Source organism: Xiphias gladius, chromosome 6, assembly GCF_016859285.1.
Source record: "Xiphias gladius isolate SHS-SW01 ecotype Sanya breed wild chromosome 6, ASM1685928v1, whole genome shotgun sequence".
Taxonomy (NCBI): domain Eukaryota; kingdom Metazoa; phylum Chordata; class Actinopteri; order Istiophoriformes; family Xiphiidae; genus Xiphias; species Xiphias gladius.
In genome coordinates this window covers 5,396,901-5,420,962 of record NC_053405.1, presented here as the reverse complement: position 1 = coordinate 5,420,962, position 24,062 = coordinate 5,396,901, and the positions used below count along the sequence as shown (strand labels likewise).

General features: G+C 40.8%; 1 protein-coding gene across 4 annotated transcripts; it reads right to left on the bottom strand.

Annotated features, from left to right (window-relative positions):
* Positions 1–8,616: 8,616 nt before the first annotated feature.
* ttc14 (tetratricopeptide repeat domain 14) lies at positions 8,617–21,737 on the bottom strand. 4 transcript variants are annotated; one of them, XM_040127970.1, is made up of 13 exons: positions 21,579–21,737; positions 21,104–21,270; positions 19,058–19,191; positions 18,177–18,376; positions 17,630–17,714; positions 16,157–16,286; positions 15,761–15,916; positions 15,271–15,342; positions 14,949–15,068; positions 14,004–14,126; positions 13,338–13,455; positions 10,602–10,708; positions 8,617–10,473 (listed from the first exon to the last, which is right to left on the bottom strand). In XM_040127970.1, exons 2-13 carry the CDS (start codon positions 21,235–21,237, stop codon positions 9,438–9,440), a joined length of 2,415 nt encoding a protein of 804 aa, XP_039983904.1. In that variant the 5' UTR covers positions 21,238–21,270; positions 21,579–21,737; the 3' UTR covers positions 8,617–9,437. The 4 variants fall into 4 exon arrangements, with proteins under 4 accessions (XP_039983904.1, XP_039983905.1, XP_039983908.1 ...); XM_040127971.1 differs by having other exon boundaries at positions 21,104–21,737; XM_040127974.1 differs by lacking the exon at positions 10,602–10,708 and having other exon boundaries at positions 10,311–10,473.
* Positions 21,738–24,062: the final 2,325 nt, after the last annotated feature.

The following is a 24,062-nucleotide window of genomic DNA, read 5'->3' as shown; positions in this document are numbered from 1 at the left end:
CTCAGTTTCCTAAACAAACAGAGATGAGAGGGAGAAGGAGAGAGCCTGGGCGGGAAAAAGTTACCGGTGAGTTCTGAGCTCAGTCAGAGACTGAGCTGAATACAAACGCAGACACAGTTAGTACTGTACCTAAGTTCAAATGTGAGGTACTTGCGCTTCACTGGAGTATTTTCTCTTCATACCACTTTATGCTTTTACTCCGCCACAATACAGAAAAAAAAAAAAAGTGGTACTTTTTACTCCGCCACATTTATCTGACAGCTTTCGGTTACCGGTTACCTTACAGAAATCAAGATTTTCACACATAAAACATACGAAGAGCTCAGAAAATGATGATGCTTTGCTATGGATTAAACAGCCCGGCAGTTCGCACCAGCAGAGCTGGAACACTTGGTGGATCGATTTGTCAAGAAAAGGAATCAGCAACTATCTTAACCCCCTCAGTCAAACTACGGCAGTAATATGCTGCTTAAACGTTAATGCATCAGTAATAATAATCTGATGATCTGATATATAATAATATAACAGTCACAGGGGTCATTCTTCCCGCTGGAGTACTTTACTTTCAATACTGTAAGTACATTTTTCTGATCTTACTTACATATTTTCACTTAAGTAAAGATTTGCAGGACTTTTACTTATAATGGAGTATTTTTACAGTGTGGTATTATTACTTTGGCTTAAGAACAGGATATCCTCCACCACCGGTGGCAGGTGGTAGCTAGGTCTCAGCTGACGTCTTTACTCTTGGTACACTGGCTGTTCGGTATAAACGTCTGAACAAACACGCGGCCCGGCACAAATGAGGCAAGTCAGAAATTCACTTTACTTTCTGTCTGCAAACGCCTTAAAGTCAGGACGTTTCATCCTCTACTGCTTTCTGTTTTGATGATTCTCTTTAATATCTATCTCTCTTAAGTCCTCCCGAGTGCAATGCCAAATCGCTCAAGTGCCCCTTTAGTCTGAACCCATCGACACACAATGAAGCTGCGGCCTCTGGGGGTCCTTGATGGCTGGGCACTGGACTGAATTGGAACTGAAATCCAGCCCCGGTTACCGCGCTGTGAAAGTCAGACCCACCTGGCTAAACAGCGTAGGGTAGCGGGAACAGAAACGCGGCGCACCTCGCCGGATTAAGCCGCTCAGGACCAGTTCTGGATGATTGCGGAAATTATTTTAGGAAGTTTGAAGTTTCTGTGGAGTATTGTGACAGCGCTGAGACGAGGGCCGGTGACAGCGACAGGGTGAGAGTCTGATTGAATGGCAGCAGAGGACCATACATCTTTAAATTCCTCATTATCCACTAACACACAGACACCACGTCTGCTCCTATTCCATTACTTACTCCTCCGTATTGTCATGCTCCGAGAATTCAATGTAGTACCCTTTATTGTAGAAAATGAAAAATGTCATTTTCCCCTTCTCTCTCTCCCTCTCTCCTAACACTAATTTAAAATGTCTCATCTCCTTCTGCGTGTTCAACAGTCTGATTGCCTCAGTGCTGAAGAAAGAGGCCTAAGAGGAGGAATCCCCTCTCTTTGTGAAAAGGAGTCCAGGTGGGAACAGGGGAGGGGGAGGAGGAAGAGGAGGAGGAGGAAAATGGAGTGGGATGATTCATGAAGGCGAGAATCTGCAGCTTCATCAGAGTCGGTCAAGCAGGACAGCTGCTGCCGCTGACCTCCCCAACTGGCGGAGAGACCCGCACCTTCACGGACTAAAGGTCTTCTTATTCTTTTCCCTCCGGCGGTCACACCGCTCTCCCTCCTTCCGTCCTTCTGTCTTTTCTTTTCTCTGCCACTTTTTCACTCTCAGCTTATTGCAACAGTGCAGGGTCGGGACTTAAAACTCCCCGAGAAATAGAGTCCTTCGGGCTTTCAGAAAAAGGACGAGATGTGATGAGGTGCCTCTGCGGCTCAGATACAGTGTACGTGAACCTGCGTTGACGTGCGTCCCTGAATGAGTTGTGAATGCGTTATTGGTAGGATGGCGTGGTAAACAGAGAGATAACCGTGGCCTCCTTCATGAGGCAAAAAAACAGCAACAGAAACTAAAATGAGTTGGGTCTATCTTCAGAAAAGCATAATTTTGCTTTCCTTAAAAGGCCATGGCCTCAAAAGTATGATATATAGGAAACACATTAGTTGTTTACTTGTGACTTAAAGTTGGATAAATTGAATTTTTGCTGGTTTACTCACCATTACATCCACATAAGGGATGCTTTCCAAAACTATGGCTGTTTTGTTTTTCTGTATTTTCACCATCTGATTCTAATAAAGTTATAAAATGTTCCTATAATATAATATATAGAAATGTTCTGTTTCAAGCGAATATAACAAACACCCCTCTGGTTCGAGCTTCTCAGACGTGAAGATTTTCTGCTTTTCTTTATCTCATGTGATAATTAACTGAAGATTGTTGCGTTGGTTGGACAAAAGAATCAGATGTTTTCACCTTTGGCTGTTGAGAAATTGGGATGGCCATTTTTCACAATACTGTGACATTTTACCGACAATATGACTAATTAATTAATCAAGAAACTAATTATTAGTTGCAGTCTTGGTGAACTTTCTTCTTCTTTGCCTATTATTATGTTCTTATCTATGATCCTTGGTACATTGTTTGCCACACTTTTTTTTTTTAATTTCACGTTTTGTTCTCATTATAATTTATTGGGTTTTTAAAAAAAAAAAACTAAACAAATAACTAAACTGATTTCCAGATTTTTGCTGTTATGTTTGTATAAGTGCCTTACAAGATTTAATTCAGGACCACAACAGTTCTTTTGTTATGGTTTTGGCAATAAGATGAAAATCACGAACACTACTTCACTGGGTTTTCCAATTTTGTTGCACCCAAGTTTTCCTACACAAACCTCATGATCAGTTGTGTTGAATGGAAGAAAAAAAACTTTAAATGAATCAGGGGGGCCAAGACCTGGACAGGGGCCTGGAATTATAGATATAATATTATTGTAAGATGATACGCTCAGTTGGCAGTTTATTAGGGACTCCTCGCTAAAGCTAATGCACTAATGCATATTATTTTGTCCACTGCATTTATATCAATGACGGCAGGCGAAATAACAGCAGCAACTCTCTGTAGCACCACAAACTACGTCCTCCAAAATGTTCAATGAAGTTGAATCAAAACCTCTCAAAAACAATTACAATAAAAACTGAATATTATTTACTATCGTATTAGACCGCATTCGTTTTAGCCAGGTGTTCCTAATAAACTGCCAACCTAGTGTATATGATATTACTGATTCAGGGTCCCAAGTAAAATGTGTTTCAAGGAGACCCAGAATTTCTAGCAGCACCCCTGCCTATGAGGACCAGAAAGGCTGCATTTTTTATTCATTAAAACCAGAAAAACAGTGTTGTTTGTGAAGGGCATCGGTCTGTTTCAGGCTCCCAGATGGATCGCGATTTTAAGAAAAAAAAGAAAAAGAAAAAAAAAATCACATTTCTCCTATATAAAATGCAACTCCGTACGCGAACAAAGGCAGACAGCTGCAGCAGCGTGAATGAGGAGCACACTCCCTATGTTCCCTTCTCTTTCCTAAAATCCACTGCTGGTGTCCACAGGCACGGTGCTCCACTGCCCCCCAGTGGACGGCTGCAGAACTGCCGCTCCGACGCACCTGCACAGTAATGAGGAGTGTATTTCTTCTCCAGCCCAACATGAACTTTTAGAAGCATTTGGGGGTGGTCACCCCTGAGTCAGATCGAGCTGGTTTAAAAGAAGGGAGGAGGAGGGGGGCAGTGCCTTGCTCAAGGACACTTACACTATGGATGAATCCCACATTTCCATAACCGAGGGGTTGCTGTCATGGATACATCTCTACCGGTGCAGTATCTAAGGTTGGCTGACCCTCTGATATACAGTACTGTGCAAAACTTCAGATGTCTAGATTCTTATCCATCACCCTACACCATCAGGGAGGCCTCTGACTGGTCCCACATAAATTCTGCAGCACGACAACGACCCCAAACACACAGCCAGGGTCGAAAGGAACTATCTTCGGAGACAAGAAGAGCAAAGAGTCCCGTCACGGATGGTCTGGATCCCACGGACCCCTGATCTCAGCATCATGTAGTCAGTCTGGGATTATGTGGAGAGCCAAAAGACACTGAGACACACTAAAAGAAGCACAAGGGAGCTGTGGCACGTCCTGTGTGCAAGTTCACCTGGAGGATTTCATGCTCTTTTAAAGGCAAAGGGTGATCACCCCAAATATTGATTTGATTTACATTGTTTCTGTTTTTCTGCACCTTGTATGAAGTTAATTGAGAAATAAAAACCATTCATGCCATTATTTTCTAGAGCACTTTACATTTCAAACTTTTGTCGAGTACTTTTATGTAAATACCATTTAAAACAAGTCTAAAAGGCTTGTGATGTATACAGCAGTGAATGCACTGTATGTGTCTGATCACTCTGACAATATTCTTTGTAGGTTTGTGAATGTAGATATGAAAGTTATGAAGCTAAAAAGATGTAGTCAAACTGAAGGCCGCCTGCAGTGTCCGAGACACCTGTGCTTACTTTGCACGATATTAAAACTGAAACGTCGATCTGAGCGATTGTTATGAACGTAAGGTGGGTCAACCTCTTCGCAAGGAAAAGGAAACGATATGATAATTTACGGAAGGGAGAGATTTCAAGACCCCCTGGATGAAGTGTGACCTTACTCCCAGTTTTGCCATTGTTCTCTCTGCTGTAATGTGTAGAGGGAAACCCAAGTTTAGTAGGTTCACCCAAGAGTCAGAACTCACATCCATGCTTCATGATGACTTCAAAAAAAAAGAAAAAGAAAAAAGTGGAGACTCATCATAAATATACTGTATTTTTGCTCTTCTGACTAAAAAATCTGATTTCATTGATGTCTGTCATCCAGATGTGCACAACAAAGGGTTAAAACCAGACCTTCTCTTCCAACAGTTATTAAACATTAACTTTATGCAGGGTCAAATACAAAATTCTTGGATTTCATATCAACATATTACACATTTTATTCAACAAGGTGTGCAGGCTGAAGATAATATTAGAATTCGCGGATAAAAAAAAATCTGACAACCCTTAATTGAAAGTGCGGCGCAAAATCAGACTGCAATCCATATACCGGTACTTTTTAAGATGCACAATGGCACCAGAATAATCCATGTGCTCAGTGATGCGTCTTGCCGAGGACCAAAAACTCCTACCTCCAGTGCTTCTTTTGAGGTCTAATGATGACCCACAGAGTGAGCACCCGGTGAGACCAGCTGAAACGACCGCAGCCTCTCCTGGAGTCAGTATTTATACAGATTAAGATGTATGGCGTCCGAGACAGAAAGGACAGGATCAGGAGTCTGTGTGTACAGTAATGGATGAAGAGGCTTCTTTGCCGCCTGTATATTAGTGGTTAATCTGCCCTAACAAGATAGAATGCGACATGTAGCCTCTCTGCTGCATCACTGATGATGGGACCAGTAATGATTGAGGAGGAAAGTGAGAGGTTGTCAGCTAAGCCTAAAGTAAGCTACTTTGGAACCGGGGGGGGCGCACACGGCCGGTCGCACTGCCGTTGATCTGTGTGTGCGTGTCCAGTTATTAAATCAAATATGTGACACCAAGTAGCTTAAAGCACCAATAAGCCACAAGGCCACTTTTGGTTTAATTTTGCTAAGTTCAAGCGTGAGAGACAACCGCATGTGTTGGAGCGTCGCATTTTCAGGGCATTACTGCCTGTTTGAACATATATGGAAAAACATAATAAAAATCCAGGACCAAATCTCCACGGACAAGATCTGGTGTTTAACCATTTAGCAAAAAAAAAAAAAAAAAAAAAAAAAGCTATGTTAAATCAGAAAAGTAGTATTAACAAGAGGTCGAAATTTTCTTATTTTTGGGTCTACAGTTCTTCATAGCTTGCGTGGCAGAGGAACAACATTATCCCAGCTCTACTTAATACTCCTGGTTGAGACATTGTCTCGCTTCAGATAATCTCCTCTCAAGTGCCACTCACAGATTTTTTCTGGAGCTTTCCTAAAAGTGCTCAAAAAATTTGGGGAATTTTGAACGTCCACACAAGCAAGCTTCACCGGCTGATAAAGATCACGTGCTGTTACCGAGGTCAAGAATTAACTGTGAAGCTCGGTTCTCTCGCTCAACCCCATGTCGCATCAAGCCAGGCAAGCAGTCCCCGTACAAACAAAAGAATTTAATGGATTTTATATCTTACATTTATATTAATATGCCACATGCTAACATCGGCATGCTGCCATGTTGGTGTGTAGCAGGCATAATGTGTACAATGATAGTGCAGCATGTTGGCGTGCTTACTTTGGCTATGTTGCACAAAGTACAGCTGAGGCTGACGGTAAGTGTCATGAGTTCTGCCTAAAGTATCGAATAATCAGAAATTTTCACCTGATGATGGTGTTGGAGGAAAGATTCATCCTCTGGGGAACATGAAAGTCAGAACAAAATATCCTGGCAATCCATCGAGTAGATGATGAGATACTTTACTGAATAAGTGAAGATTTTGACCTGCTAGTGATGCTAGAGGAAAAGCCCGGGGATCACCAAAGTCACCAGGATTCATCCTCTGGGGAACATGAATGCCAGTACAAACGTTTACGGCAATTCAGTCTGGACCAAAGAGGTGGACCAACAAACTGACAGACGGACATTTCATTCCCTGGAGCTGCCAGCATGGCTAAACACATCAGTAACGCGTCTTTTCAGAGACAATATCCCAGTTAATCTCAATAATCCACATAACACACTGTCAGTTTCTTTCAGTGGAACTACTTCCTACCAAAGAAATTACTAATCTGAGCACCACAAACAAAACGGCATTCCCCACTATTGTATTTGGGTACAGACACAAAGCTCACGGATTAATATGTCCAACATGAGCAAATAAAACCAAAACACTACTGGATACCACACTACGTGACAATACGTTGATTTTATCATTTGTGTGGACCAGCCCTTTGCCAATATCCCAGATCAGTGCTGTGTGATGTGTCTCTGTGTTTTCCCTTTTCACTTTCGGGCTTGTCCCCCAGTACAGTTTCGGTCCAGTAAGTGCAGAGGCAAAGCCACGCGCGCCAGCGATGCTTGCTCTTTATTAAGACTTCAAGCAGGCCAGTTTACAGTAGCTTCCATGCATGTTCAGGATCCATATTCTGCCGGGAAATGACTCCTCTTCCACACATATTACTGAGCCAGAAGGGGTGGCAGGCCCCCGCAAAACACAGTGGTATTTCTGTCAGGCAGGTGTCTAGCTGATCCTGCGCGGGTCACTTGAAACGAGCCCCACAGCTGAGTCTTTCCACCAACACCACATTTGGCTTTAGATTTTCTGCACTGTTGCATTTACAACATCATGGGCCTGGTCCTCACATATGTAAGCTCTTGGCAAACGTAAACTGGAAACTCTGACTCTTTTGATGGTACAGTGTTTTTTTGACCTTGGATTCCTGATGCTGTCCTCTATCATGAAGATGTTTTTAGTTTGACATACAGGGTTGGTCTCTTTAGGTCTGCTCTGGTCTTGATTTGGATTAAAGTGACTGAGAAAATCTCTCTCGAGTGCATTGTGCATTTGCCGCCAAATATACTTTTATATTACTTGAATTTTACCTAAATTTTGGTGGCGCCATGCCTTGAGTAGTTTTTCATCACTATGAACAACTTTGAAGCAGCCTCCTGTTCTGTTATGTGCAGCCAGAAAGTCTGTATTTCCTTAATCAAAGTACTTGCACCAATAATTGTGAAATAGTGTAACTGTTGCAGGAAAACCATAATTTCTCCAAATTAGGTGTTTTTGTTTTTCGTTAACTGTTGTTTCTTAGCACATAAAAGGATGACAAAAGAGATCTATTATTAACATATTACTTCAATGAACTATGTGAATTTAGTAAATTTGAGGTATTAGTCACGTAAAGACCAAAATAGTATACATGTTAAATGAAACACAAGGAGAGAAACAGAGAGCCTATCCAATGAGTGTCAACAAAATATTCACTATAATATTCATTTCAATAGTATTGTTTCAAGTATTACTCTAACATATATATGTATATGTATATATATATATATATATATATATATGTAGACACACACACACACACACACACACACACATTTGTATTAGTTCTAAATAATGTAGTCTTGAATAAGAGCTATAATCTTAAAAATTTTTGGACCCCATTTAGCCTGGCCAATAAAAGGTAATTTAATGTTCATCTATGTCGCTTCGAAGCTTTGGGATTATCAGTAATCACACTTTATGTAGCATAGTAAAGGATGCTGCTTTCCTGTTAAATTAATTAGTAAAATATTAACGGGCTAATGACAGTATAGGGGAAATAGTTGATAGTCAATTTCTGTTCCAGTATTTATAATTTACTATTGTGCTAGACCATCTCAAACTTTATACGAGGGAAATCTTTTCACAAAACAAACAGTAGTAAGTTGGAAAAACAAAAGGCAACAACAAGGGTAAAAAAAAAAAAAAAAAAAAACTGTCGCGATCAACTGTATGCAAAAAAATAAATAACTGCCTTAAAACACAAAGATTTAAATAACACAATATGTAGTTTTGACATTTTAAATGCTTTATTGATTCAATTGAGTTCATTTTACGACAAGAGAAAATGTGTTTGGAATACAACTGGAACATGTGTATTGTTTAAAGCTGGACAAAGTACCGTGGACCTAACAGTCAGGTTGTCTGGGGAGAGATTTAACAAGCCACAGGAAGAATGCACAAACTGGCGCAAGGCAGTGAACATAAGGCAGGATCCTCTCCACTGAAAAAAAGCCTCAACTCAAGATGAACAAAAAAAAAAAAAAAAAAAGCCTGTAGCAACTGATGTGACACCAAACTGCCAAATAATGTCATAACCTGTCAAAGAAAAAAAAAATGACACTTTCAAGTGGGATATTACCCCAGCTAACGTAATAATATTGACTAAAGATGTAATATCTATAGTCAATCATCGATACTCTCATATTGAGATATTATTCTGTAAAGTTATTTAATTGGAAATAATAAGTAGAAATGAATTCCACTGATAGTCACCACTAACAACAGTAATATGACGTTATCACATTATTTGGGATAGTATTTTCAAAAGTATTTGTATTTATAGTTTCAATCCATTCAGATGAACAATTAATTACACTCCGACCAGCTATTACCCAGCAACCATTGCAGCTGACTACAGGCCTACCAGAAAGGAACAGACATTTCAAAGCAAAATTAGTCATTTCCTCCAACACCGAAGGTAACTTACAACGACTTGGACATTCAATCGGGTTCTCGGGTGTATTATCTTGATGCACAGTCCAGAGAATGAATGAATGGTACAACCACCCATTTCAAAGTCTCTTTTCCACAACACTTATATTTGGCATTTTTCGGGGCTTTTGTTTTGGGGTTATTTTTTGGGCTTGACTCCTTTCTCCTTCTCAAACTGGGCAATCTGATTGAAAATATCCCGCAGGTTGGCAGGGAGGTCTTTTTTAGGCCTCTCCCCTGGCACTGAGGTCGCACCACTCGGTTTGTTATGATTTCCAGCACTTTCTGATCTTTTACCGAGTCCACCATCCGGCCTGCTGCTCTCTTCCTCCACTCTCCCCTTTCTGCTTTCCTTCTCTCTTTTTACGTCTTGTACCTCACAGATTTCCTCCCTCCCTCTGTTCTCATACCTACCACCATCGAAGGAGTTCCTCTTTGACGAGTCACATCTCACCCTGCTCTCCAGATGTTTGGAGGCAGAACCAGAGTATCCTGAATATTCAGATCGGAAACTAGATTTCCGTGAATACTCAGAATCAGCTGACGAGCAGGATACTTTTCGTTTTCTGTTCTCGTCTAAGCTACTTCTTCTCTTAGAGTCACTGTTTCTCTTGTTATCTTCCTTCCCTCTTTCCCTGTTTTTATCCCTCTTTTCGCTACCCCTGCTCCTCCGCTGCTCCGTTTCTATGCTTCTGCTCAGACTGCTTTTCCTTCTACTTGTCGTGTTTTCCTCTCTGTCGCTTCTCTTTCTCTCTCTACGTGAGGAGTCCGACTCTTCATTCTCTGAGGCCGCCGACAAAGAATAAAGCTGACAGATCCTTCTTTCCTCAACATCGTTCTCCTCTACCTCCTCCTCATCCCTCTCTCCAAACCCCGGGCCTCCCTTCCGGTTGAGAAAGGTGGCAGAGGTGTTGGGAGGTGCGGGATACCACTCTACCTCGTCCTCATCTTTCTCCCTCCTGTCTTTCTCGCTCATACCCTCCTCACTCCTCTTGCTCTCCCTTGAGGAGATCCTGCGATGGCGTTTACTTCCACGCTCGGACTTCCTGCGCTTCTTTTTCTTCTTTTTGGACCTCCTGCGCGAGGAGGAGGAGGATGAAGAAGCAGAGGAGTTCCTAGAGGATGTGGAGGAGGAAGACGAGGAAGAGGCTGATCTCTTCCGTTTTTTCTTCATCCTGCGGAAAAGAGACATCCACTGATAATCTTATTCCGATCAAACGGCTGGTTGACATGAGATGCTTTACATGCCTTCACCAGCAGTATATTTACCTGCCATACCTTTACAAAATCAGGGCCGACTCACCTCTTCTCCTCTTTCAAAATCTTACGCAATTTCTCAGCGCTGGTCTGGCCGCTCTTAGCTTTCACCTGCTCCTTAGCCAGCGCTTCTTCTCGCAGGCGAATTGATTTCTTCACGGTCGCCGAGCAAGGCAAGACAGGGCAAGGCAAGATAACGGCAGGCGAAAGGCCACGGACATATATTCAAACACATACACACCATGACCCAAAACATGCAACCGCGACCGCAAAAATGGCATTCAGTCAGTCATTCGTTCATTTATTTATTCAGTCATTCATGTCCGAGTAAGAAAGTATGGTGAGGAACAGGAAAGTCGAAAGTTTAAGACGGACAGAAGAACATCACAACAAGCCACAGGCGACAGAACGATAGAGGAATATACGGAGAGTCACATATTTACCATAGAAAAAAGTGGCGTGATCCAAGAGCAAGGTAGTCGGCATACAAGCAGATGGATGGACAGAGGTACAGGCAGAGATGTGCAGAGAAAACACAGAGCATTTGTTCCCCATTGAGACAGAGAAGGTTTCAACGTTACCGTATTGGACCAGAGACACGGCACCACGCCCAGTGTCCAGAAGAGGAGTCATTGTCATTGTGCAGTTTTGGGTTTGTTTGTTTTTTTCGCCCCCCGCAAGACAGGCGACAAGGTTGTGGCAGTTGGAGGGTCAAAGGGCAGAGTCCCAAAGGGCAGAGTCCCAGGGTTGCAGACACACACACACACACCAAAACACTCCATCAGTATTACAAACCACAGCGTCATGAGCATGTGTGTGTTTATGCACAGCAGTCATATTCACAGTTTAAGAGGATGTTGTTCATAGTTTTTTTTTTTTTTTTTTTAAGTGACTTCTCTTTCTATGTACAGTATCTGTACATGATACATGTTAATGCCCATGTAAATGCTCTAAGACATGATTCAGCACCATGGACAGCACTTCAAGGTGCTCCGGTTCAGTTATAGTTAAAGCCTCCGCACAACCCTCGTAAAAACACACACACACACACACACACACACACACACACACACACACACACACACACACACACACACACACACACACACACACACACACACACAGAGGTGCTTTCACTTATTCGCCTTATTAGACCTCTTCACTTGAATGTGTGGGCGTGTACAGACCGCTCTTGACTTTCAGCTCTCTCATTCTCCGTGTCGCTTTTAGGGCGGGACAAATCACTCCTTTATCATTAGCTATGTCCAGAATCCATACTTCTAAAACAGTCAGTATGCACACTGACAACCACCCTGGCGACATAGCTCCGGGAACAGAAAGAGAAAAAAATGTTTTTTTGTTCTTCTTTTTTTTTAATTTTAAAAACTTTCAAACAAAAACATTTTCCTGTCTCCTTGTTTTGTTTAACTGGCAGTGGCATTTTAAATTAGATTTAACTGACAAAACTGTATTTCATCTCCATGTTGATATGAAACATGAAAACACAAAGTGTTGGTAAATATCTTTGATTCTATATGTCTTTTATTTCTTGTACACTATTTGCAAAAACAGTACACTTAAAGGATTGTAATATACCATATAGAATTCGTATGTTGTATGGGCAAAGCAATTCCTTTTAGTGAATGCAGCTTTGACCTGAGCGGACGTCTGGTCAGCCAGAAAAAAACAAAACACATGTGCGGTGCCTTTTTCCAGTGTTGTTACATGATTTATTTCAGTTCAGAATATAAAAAAAAGATATGATAGTGTGGTTATTATTATAAAAGGCGTCTGTATCTACCTAATAGAAATAAACGGAAGCCATTTTATAAGGAATATGCACTTAAAAGTACATTTGTTGTTTTGTTATTTTAATAATCCCCCGAGAAACATTCTATAAATACTGAAATTTTAGTCCGGGCATGCCTGGTGACCAACAGCAAACCGTTAACGAGCGGATAATATTTCTTCTGTGTTACATAAAATTGATCAACTTTTCCTGAGTGAGATGTCGCGCATGAACCGTTTTAGAGTGGTACACACAAAAATGCTGATCTTAGAATGAGTCATGCTTCGATATAAACCTTTAACCAACATTTACTAGTCAACCATTAGCAGACACACTGAAGTTTTGATCCTAACTGTTTAACTATGATCTATGCCCCACCTGTAAGTCTACATAAACGTCTTGTGTAAACTTACAGGTTTGGTCAGGTTTAACGGGCCTTGGTATGATGCTACGTTGGCATCAGAGGCGCAGCTTCATTGTAATATCATCTTAAAATTAAAACACTCAGGTTGCGAGTCTGCTGAGTGCTGGTCTGCATACACTTAAGACTTGAAAGATCCATGTATGTCTCTGTGGTATTTGAATTTAAATACCTGCAATAACTGACATATTATCACCTTTTAAGCCGATATGCTGAATTTGTTTGCGACCGACCAAGTGCTCAAGTTACACCACTGGTCAGCAACATGCCGCGTGACTGAGCGCTGACGTTACACCATTGGTCAGTTTCCCACGTCAAACTCTGAAACGCCCTAAAAGCCACGAAGGATCGGGCGGCAAAAACACTGAGTGATGGTTTTTCATTTGCTCCGCCTGCTTTATTTGTTTTTCTGAAGTCATACATGACACTGCATCAAAGTAAAGGTGTAATAAAGCCTTGCTATCCCCTTTATTGTTAGCACGTGCTCTAATTAGTTAGTTAAGCCTACAAATCCACCGTGCATACCTGCCAACTTTCCTGAACCCTTCGTGTGTGTGTTGTGGCCCGCTCACCTGTATAGTGTCTGTGATCTTGTGCAGGGCCTCTTGTGCCTCAGGGTTGGCGTCGTCTAAAGACAAAGCTCTCCTGTACAGTCCCTCTGCTGTTACTAGTTTCTCCTGTTCTTCAAGCCTACACACACACGCACGCACGCACAAACACGCACGCACGCACACACACACACACACACACACACACACACACACACACACACACACACACAGTGACAACGAATGGAACAGAAAATACGGTCAGGAATTTTAATCAGTAACATTCATTAATTACAAAATTCCTGTTACCACTCCCATCTCTCCGCTGACCTGCTTTTTGTCCTGGATATTCTCAGGGTTTTCCCTCCCAGTATAAGACGTAGGCTCAGAGCCTGAACCGAATGAACGGAAAAAAACTACGCTGAGACTCCTCTACTGTTCTGGAGAGAAAGGATGCTGTATTGGCCCTAATAAAAGACAGTTTTTTTCCTTAAACTGAGGTTTAAAAATGCAGGGGTTGACCTGTATTTCAGGACTGGACAATTGTGTGCCCATTCATTACAACAAATATTCCTTTTTCAATGATTGATTTTTATTATTTTATTTCACCGTAGCATTATTTATCTTAGATTTTACCACTCTGAACTGTTTCCAGTGTCAATTCACAAAATAAAGTGCCAAACTTCTTACTGTTTTCCTCTCTCCACCAGCGTCTGGCAGAGGTACTTCTTGGCGTTGCGGTGATCTGGACAGCTCTCCAGAGCCAGTTCAAAGTCTGTTATAGCCTTCATGATGCTGCCCTTGTTAGCATACCTGAGCACGATGGAAACGCACATAATAAGAATAATAAAAATCTAAAACGAAAAATCCAGCCATATTATTTACAGGGTGTATCACAATTTACTGACAGTTATGTTCTGAGAAGAATTTATTTTCATTTCCTTTTGAAATATTTATGTCAAACTGCTTAAATCTGCTCTTATGGTTTTACTAACTAGATTTTTAACCCATAACTAATGTCCACAGAGGGAGTACAAAGTTGAAGCTGCAGTTAAATTAGTAAGTAACAGACAAAGGCTATAAATCTTTACAATAAATGTTTTGTGTGTGCAATTTTTTTGCATCATTTATGTCCTATGTAATTTATAAATGAGTTACGTTTTCTGTTATCCTTTCTGTTGTCATTATACCGAGCAGGTACCAAGCCAAAGAGCTTTTTATGGCAACGTAGAAAACGAAATTTTGACAGATACTGGTGTGGTGTTAGAAATATCGATCCTCATATCCTTCCAAAATAACTGATGCATCCTCTTCATCTGAGGCATTCTTAGTCAGTGCTACCCACGTTTTTTCAGTTTAATGTATGATTTAGAAAACATTTTCATCAACAATTTCTTATTAAAGAAGACTGTGACTTTTTGTAACATTCACCAAAATAAAAATACATAAGTAAATGCAGCTTGTGAAACTCTAAGCATGGGTATACAATGCATGCATGTCTAAAAATTCAAACATTTGACGTCGATGAAGACCCTTTGTAAGACTTGTAAATATTAGAAATTATAACACAAAACAGTTATACAGTATATTAGCTTCAAAAGTAGGTTGTATGACGTAAAATAAGAATCGACTCACAGAGCTCCCCGTGCCACCAGTGCCTCTACATTATTAGTGTCAATCTCCAAGGCCTTGTTGTATTCATTCATGGCTTCCACATGGCGACCATGTTTGAAGTGGTCCACACCTGCACGTACACTGAAATGACAATAAATAAAATAAATGGATAAATAAATACAATAATCAGACTTGGAAGACTGAAAACAAACATTAATGTCAAGTCAGAAGAGGCCAGAGGGATAAAGACTAGAAGCAAGGTTAGAAAGTTCATCAGTGGCACATTTAAAGGACACTGCTCCTTCTATTTGCAGTGCTCAAAATTAAAAAGGTGTAGCATTACCACTTCAAGGCCCAGGATGCAGACTGTTTCTTCCTGATTGCGGAGGCAAAATCCTCCTCTAGGAAATTTTTACTGTGGAGAAAAGAGGCACAGGTAAGAATTCTGGTGACTTTCCAAACAGTCACTCCCTCGACCTCACAGGCACTCTCTCCTTCTAAAGGGTACCATTATTTACCAGCCTTCCAACAAGGCGAGTCCCTTTATCTCGGTAAGTGTCTCCTTACATGTAAACGCTCACAGGCACACAGACGTTTTTGATTTTAGGGTGTTCCATTCGTTGTCAACTTACCCATGAAACCACATGACATAAAGAAACTAAAACCATCTTTGTTTCCCTTCATGCATCACTGCCTCAGCTCCTCCATGATATTACAGTATCCAATAAACTATGCTGTATGAGTATTATCTCCAGAGTAAGGAAAATAACATTTAACAGCTTTCGGGTTTCATGTCATGTAACTGAAAGAGGTCGGCCAGTCGACATGTTTACCTCTGTAGTCCTCTCATCATTGACGGTGGGTGGGTGTCGCTGATTCGCACCTTCTCCAGCAGGTAGTCCACTACAGAGGGGTTGTGGTAGCCATGGCAGCACCCCAGTATACACTCATACGTCTCACTGGAGTCATTGGCTGCACGAATGCTACGACTGAGAGGAGAGAACTTAACAGTGGTAACTGGTTCATATCATTCAGAGTACCAATGTGACAGAGTCTCGTGCTTGAACTGAATGCAATCCTTTCAAAGAAGATGCCAAACAATGGCTATAGCGATTCATGCCACAATAAGCGAGTTTGTTTATCTCATCTGGTAGCCACAAGAACCTCAACAAGCTCACAAGGTAAAAATTTCAAAATTTCATTTTTGTCATATCACGTTGTGATGTTACCTGTAGTGTATGGGCAGCTCCTCCCGGGTAATGACTCCCAGTTTGATGTGCTCCAAGCTGGGAGAGAGAGACGCCTGGTGGAGGGACACTGTGATTTTCTCCTGGTAGCGGTCAATGTCTTTCACTCCAGCTACAGACCAAGAAAGCGCAGAGCTTAGGAGAAGATTTGTCTTACTTTATCCGTCAGCCATGTGTCTCGACAAAAACAGCAAAAACTCACAGGAGAAATGTTACGTCTTCATATTTAAGGAGCTCTAATCTGATTGGTAAGTGATTCAAAGTCATGCACAAATACTCTCAGATATGAGCTTGAAAGCTTATCAGATGCCAAAACTATGCACAGCGGTTTATATTATTAGGAGGGAGGATTTTACACTGAAAAGATGGCACGGTGGCACTCATCACCCTCTGTCAAGATGATCACGTGGTAAACAGTAGAATTTGATTAGACGGCTTTTACTGCAATGTCAGATTATGTCACACTGCTTTGCAGTAAAAGCCGTCTTTTCCTACCCTCGACAACAGCGCTGTTTTGTTTTATCTTGTTTCGGTTTTTTGCAGGAGCCCTTTGCAGCGGCATCCCCCAGTGTGCCGGCACAGTGGACGAAATGGACGAGGGTGCAGCACCCCTGTGCTAATGTCGGTCTAAACAAAGCTTAAGGCATTCCAAATAATTGAAGGCTCTCTGAAAAGAGCTGGGCTAAATGATTCTGAGATACTGGTGAAGTTGACTGATGGCAACAAATTGGTTGCTTTGGTGATGAAAACTCCCACTGAAGACTGCATGATACAAAAAAAGGTTTCCTCTCATCACCAATATGCTTCCTGTCAGATTAAGCCCAATTACCCCAAAACCAGCAGAAGTCAAAACTCAACTTCTTTGGGATCAAAGCTTTGTAATAACTTTGGGGAACATTTATCTTTGTGTAGACCTTGTGTTAACCTAACCCTGGCCGTGACCACACTACACCCAGCTGGTTGTTTAAGACAAAGCCAAATAAGAAACTTGTGGAGGAATAGTTTGTTTATCATTTATTCACTTTTGGTGATGCTCCCATAGAAGTTTCAAGGTCTCTCCCAGGGGCCTTAGACAGATGTTTTATGAGTCCAGGGGGGCCTACTTATGGAGCAGCCTGTCGCCTTACGCCTTAAGACAAGCTATGCTGTGTCTGGGCGTCATTTTATGGCCAGTGGATGGGTAGCGCATGAACATTATATATGTTTCTATCTTATTTGACGATGTGTTTGGGTTGAACTAAAGATAACCAATTGGGACTAAGTTCTTTGTCTCAAAAAACACTATAAAGATGATTGTAAGACTAATTCTATTGAGAGACTCTCCTTTGACTTCTCCTGATAAGGTTTGTTTGTCTCCTATAATGTAACTATATATTTCACTTTAACCCTATCGGTGTTTTGTGTGTTTAATTGTGTTCAGAGTCTTTTATAGAAAGTCTTCTACAACATACTAACCTTTGATCAAGTCTCCAATCTGGTAGTAGGACAGAGGATCATCATGGTTGCCAGTGGAGGGAATTTCTCTGATGTGACATAAAGCCTGAAAGTAGAAGGGAAAACATGTTTAGTTAAATTTTGGGGGGGGGGCATTTTAGTCTTTATTAAACAATAATGGTACAGAGTCTGGAAAGGTCTGGGCGGCGGAAGGATGATGTCAGGTGTTGGACTAGTTTGGAAGAGGAAACAAACTGATTACACAGCATTTGCTCAAACCAATCAATCACCCGAGATACATACATACCATCCATGTCAGTCATTATACTTTGCTAAGATATGCATCTCAACCTGCGCGGTTCATTGAAAGACACATTGTGAAATCCTCCTGGCAGTCATTCAGGAACTCACAGAACCACAGAGGTGGTATTTGCGCTAAGGCTGGCCAACTGGTGATCTGAGACTTCCCCATTTACAATGGCTGACTAATTTTATTTAATGATCTGCAACTGGGTGTGATTTTTGACATGGTTCATGTACAGTCAACTAGTTTGGCTCGTTGACCTACCGACAACTCTAGGTCTTCTATGTCTCTCTTCAGTCCGCCTGCCATGCACAGCAAAGTGAGAAAGAAGCCGTATTCTCTTATGTTGTTGATCCTCCCCACCACAATGTCTCCTCTCTCCAAGTCCCTGTACAGCATGGATCTTCTCTCCTCGTACGACACCTCCATGAACAACTCCACTGGTGGCATGATGGCGTAGGGCTCTGGGGAAAGCACAGGCAGAAAGCGGAATCAAACAAGTGCCATGCACAGGCACATCTCCCATTTCACACAATCACTACTATTTTGGCAACTATTTTAATACATGAATAATCATTTTTGTCATTTTCTAAAAAAGTTTGCTGGTTCCAGCTTCAGCAAATAGGATGATTTGATCCTTTCTCTGTCGTGCGTATCTTTGGGTTTCTTGACAACACAAGAGATTTGTAGACGTCCCCCTTGTGCTAAGGAAACTTATAACAGGTATTTTTTCATTATTTTCTGACATATTATATAGATAGAACAATTAACAGAGTAATTGATAATGAAAGTAATTGTTAGTTGCAGCCCCGATGAGCTCAATTCAATTTAAATTTGGCCTTATTAAAACGCAGTATAGGTGAAGAAAGAGAGCAGGAGGGGACTGAAAGCTGAGAGCTCAGCATTATGGTCAAGCAAATTTTTGTTCTTTGCCAGCTGAAGAGAGGCAAACAAGGAGTGATTTAGCAGTTTTCCTATTGTTCAAGTATTTCACCCTCAACGGAAATTTTCAAAAAAAAAAAAAAAAAAGACCTGGAAACATTAGTTTGGATCCACATTATTATCTTCAAACAAAAATGTTATTCTAAACATTTGACGGCTTAGTGTGGATGGAGCCTAAGATATGTGGTCAAACCATCACTGACCTGCAGCCTCCTCTTCCTCCTCCTCGTGATCCTCTTCTTGAAGAATGACGGTCTTCCATGCCGGACAGAACAAGATGTCAGCCTTCCTGGCAATGAACTGCTCCACAAGGGGGCTGCCTTGCTCTTCACCCTTGCTGCACAGAAAAAATAAACATTCAACAGTGGCTCTTAAAATAATCTTTAAGCTAACCAATACTTGTCTACGTAATTCACAACTGGTGGACAAGTGCATACGAAAATGAAATCATGCAATAGGAAAAGCTGAATTGTTTGCACACAGTCAGCAATAACTGTATAGGAGATGTAACATTTAGGTAACAGACCTTCATCAGACAGTAAATTCACAATATGAAATAAGAACAACTTAATTTTTGAGCCAAAGGCTGCAACAATCAGTCAGAAGGGGAACCAAACACCTGAGACAATTACGCTATCAACAATTGATAAAAACATCCTTAAACTGGGACTAGAGTTTATACTATCTTTCTGGGTCAATTAGTCGATCAACAGAAAATTAATCAGCAAGTATTTTGATAGTCAATTAAGCATTCCAGTCAGTCATTCGTATTTCAAGCAAAAATGCCCCATAATCAGCTTCTCAGATGTGACAATTTTCTGCATTTTCTTTAAATTAAATATGTTCGGGCCTTGGACTGCTGGTCGGACAAAACAAGCGCTATGAAGTCATCATGCCGGATTTAAGGAAATTGTGACAAGCATTTTCACTACTTTCAGACATTTTACAGACCAAACAATTAATCAATGAATCAAATTACTGGTAGATTACTGGCAGATTGATTTATATCTGCAGGGTTCACCAAGTTAAATGTAAGACCTTTTTAATACCACATGGAGCCCAATTTTATACCCTTTTCATGGTAACACCAGTCAAAGAACGAGAATGTGGTGGAAAACCAGTGGGGACAATACGAGCAAGAATTATTTATATCCCTTTTTTTTCCCCCCCATTCTTCCCAGCAATATGCAACAATAATTACAATAATATAATGAACTGATTAATGCACATTAATCAATGCACCCAGATAAACACCATAAAATTGGTGGATTGACCAGTTAAATATCATTAATTCATTTAACTTCGATTACGTTGGCGCAATCGGATACAAAAACGTTACTGATTAGGGCAGGCAAGAAAAAATATTCCAGAGCTTTGTAAATGAAATCTGAAATGTCTTTAAAACCATGTAAGGCTATTTTTGTTTTGTGACAACGGAATTCAATGCTTTTTAAGACTTTTCAAGACCTGTGGTTACCCTGGAAAATAACTACTACTAGCTAAAGCCCTATATCTACGTATATAAGACCAACTATATGTCAAGATCCATAAATTCTGATGGGCGATGCAAGAGCTTTTTTTTTTATCTACAAATGATGCTAAAATTGTAGGAGATCGGACAATAAGAAAAATCAGAAAATCCCCTTCAAAGGCCAAGTATGTTTGTGCGTGTTTGTGGAATATGACTGCGGTTTCTAGTGGCTCTCTATGTGCTTACACACGGTACACAGTGCCAGTAACAATGTCCAGGGATGTACACATGGACATACAGCAAAAACGAGGACAACAAAGCTGAGCAAAGAAAAATAAAAAATAAACATGTGACTATTGTGTACAAGCCAGTAAGTAAGAGGGAGAAAAAAAAGCACATATATGTAGTTAAGAAAAAGACACAAAACATTCATTAGTATGACTATAATGTACAATAAGAACTATCTATAAACAAGTCAACCATTGTGCAGGTATGGAAAAGTGCAAGAAGTGCTGACATAAATATTAACTGGCTAATGCAATATGTTACTTGACATACACACAGTAGGTGGTTAGGGTTATGTACAGTATGTGCAGTTATACACGTACATGTACATGTACAATATATACAGAGTGCTTGTATTTGCCAAGTGATGGATGATGCGTACATGATACTGCACAATGTGAGTTTTAAAGTATATTAAAGTGTGAGTATTTTTCTTTCTTTCTATGAAAGCCACACGTGGAGCCAAAAGAGACGCCCCAACTTTCTGACTTACCTTTCGGTCGTGGCCTTGCACAAGTCCGACACCACAGCCTGGAAGTCCGGGTTTTCCGTTTGTTCACATTTCAGTTTGTTGAACAAGGACTCTCCGTGATACGCGAGACACTGCCTCAACAAGTCTCTGTCCATTTTCTCGTTTTTAACAGGACTGCGGTCACATTACTGAACAAGTCAAAGATACGATTTAGCTGTTAGCAACATTCAGCGAATGTGGTATTTATGTCGCGACAGAGACGTCATTTTATAAAAACGCCAGGCACAGCAGTTTAACAGATCTGTCTGCAAAGTCGCGAAATGTCTGATTGTTGAGTGAACACGCAGAGAAATACAGTTTAATGGCCTCTAGTTAAATGTCAGCGTTGCTTAGTGTCGTTTAGCTAGCTGGTTAGTCAAACAAACGCTAGTTATACAGGCTAACACTCCGGCACTAGATTTTTTTTTTTTAGTTTGTTATCTTCGTAAAAACTCACAATATCGCGATAGTTTTGCACATGGAAAGTCCACCGGTCTCCTATAACACGACACACAATTATTGTTTTATTTGCACAAAGTTTAGCTTCAGCCGCTTCACCAACAGGCGTAGACGAGTGAGCATGCGCAGGGTGTGTTACACTGAGGCTGTCCGGAGAAACAAGTTCCATCTAGGAACCATAGTGACTTATGATTTGATTTATTAAATGTGTGCATATTATTATTATTGTTGTTGTTATTGTTGTTGTTGTTGTTGTTGTTGATTCTGTTGCTGTCTATATAATAGATTTTGAATTATTAATTAAACAATATTACCTTTTTTTATAGACAAATCATCTAGCTCACAGCTATATCCTAAACCATTTACAAAGCAGTTTAATTCTATAGCACCTTTCAACAACAAGGCATTTCAAAGTGCTTTGCATCACACATAAAAGGCATAAAGAAAACAAACACAAGACAATATGAAAGGAGACATTTTGATGTTGTAAATGAGGTGGTTACCAGGTAGATCATGTGCGGTATTGACAAGTTACACCAAACACATCCCTATCTCTGTACTGGAAGCGATCACTTGTAACGACTATAATTATATAGTGTCATGTGTAATTAATATGGACTGATGAATACGGACCTGACTGGCTTTTATTCATGCTGCCTAGTGACAGCTATCAGCCCTGGAAGAGTGTCCTCACTTTAGTGGGCGTCTTCCCCACCCCCCCACCCCTATTAAACATGCTCAAAACCATGGGGATAAGGGAGCACTTAAGGGATGTGGGACACCAACAGCTCTTGCAGCCGAGGAAGTTCAACCTGTTACAGAAATTGGTGATCCAGTTCTACACAGCAATTTCTGAGTCTGTGCTTTGTACGCCTACCAGTGTTTGGAATAATAGACCTTTTAATTTGGTTCCAGTTATCATCAAAACATACTAGTCTGTCATGTTTTCTTTTGTTATCTACTGCAAGCTCATGCAGTTTTAGAGGCATTTCAGTTAAGATTGTCAAGTGTCATGCAGAGACTTCGAACCAGGCATCCATATTGGCGTGTCTGGCTGGCAGGGTAAATAAAAGTAATACCCCTGAAACCAAACTTGCCTCTTTAAAGACAAACTTAAACAGGGTTGCTGATAGGGAGCCAATAGTGGACTACACAGCCTTCAACCACACTGACTTCTGAACCATCATATTCAGTGCATGGAATTACTTACCAAGGCTAATTAAAACTGGCTAGCTCTGAAACTTTTTGGCTCGTGATCCTTAGAAAGTCCCTGGAAAGTGAACTCATGATCCCTTATTAAAGGTTACATATTTCCAGGGACTGTGAGCTCTTCAAGCAAGCAAAGTTGTTTTTTTTCCCCTTCTTGGAATGTTTGATGTAAATAACTTTTTGGGGCTAAAGAAGTAAAATTATCCAATAAAAATTAAAGATAACTGTTTAATATGCATTTGTAGATTTGTTTCTTTATCTAGTTTAAAGTTCAAATCAATTCAAAATCAAATGGAAAAACATATCAGCTACAATATGCAATAGTACCTCCTCTTTACCTCCTCCCCCAGAGGAATCAGCCAGGAAGTCTATTGGTCGACACTCCCCAGACACTGAACCCTCATCTTATTCAGGCCTTAGATGTTCACAGCTAAAATGCAGAAAATATACACAGTTTCTTTAATGATCCTGTACAGACATGGAAAGTCAAGAGTAAAAAAAAAAAAAACTTGGCACTTACCAGTAGTAGTTCTCCTGGGATCCTGTTCAGGGAGCCAATTTGTGATGGAAATCTTGTGAGCTGCTAGAAGAGTTGTCAGGGGACCCAGACGTCTTAGGCAGAAGCATTTATTGACGCTCGATCGAGGAGAATAGAGATAACACCAGCACAGATAAAACCGTGCAATGCCACCAAATTCTGAAGGTGTTTCTTCCTGCCGGGGGTATTTAAACCAAGGCTACACTCACATAACACTGCGACATGTGCGAAGATTCTACTGGCCACCAAATCCTAAATAAAGAATCACGTTCACCCAAGTCACGTCGAATAAGGAATACTTCCCCCGGGACAGTCTGTCCCTGAGCTGAAGCTCCTGTGTGATGACAAGCCCGGAGGCTTGGTCCATGACATCTGTAGGGGTCTGTGAGAAATGCTACTGGAATCTGAGCCGGCTGGATTTCATCAGTGTCTTCACTGTTCTCCAAAAGACAGACGATGAACTATTTTAGAGCCTATGTGTAAGTAAGAGGCAGGCGGCCACCCACCGCGAGCCAGGTTCTGTTCGCGGTTTCTACCAGTCAAAGGGGAGTTTTTCAGCAGAAACCATCAGTATCATATCGTTGTATGAATAACTTTATTTAGCACAAATAAGAGTTCAGCACAGGTTACTAAACTAATGATTGCAAAGTGTACAAGATGAATTAAGGTTTAAATGTATAACATTCAAGAAGTTTCAGCTATTGCTTTGTTAAATACATAATCATGGGTTGTACA

Excerpts from the sequence above, each read along its gene's own strand:
- ttc14 (XM_040127971.1), bottom strand. The coding sequence starts at position 21,237 with ATGGACAGAGACTTGTTGAGGCAGTGTCTCGCGTATCACGGAGAGTCC. Across the intron at positions 19,192-21,103 it reads TGCAAGGCCACGACCGAAAG|CAAGGGTGAAGAGCAAGGCA; the intron begins GTAAGTCAGAAA and ends TTTTCTGTGCAG. Across the intron at positions 10,709-13,337 it reads AGATCACAGACACTATACAG|AAATCAATTCGCCTGCGAGA; the intron begins GTGAGCGGGCCA and ends GCGACCGTGAAG.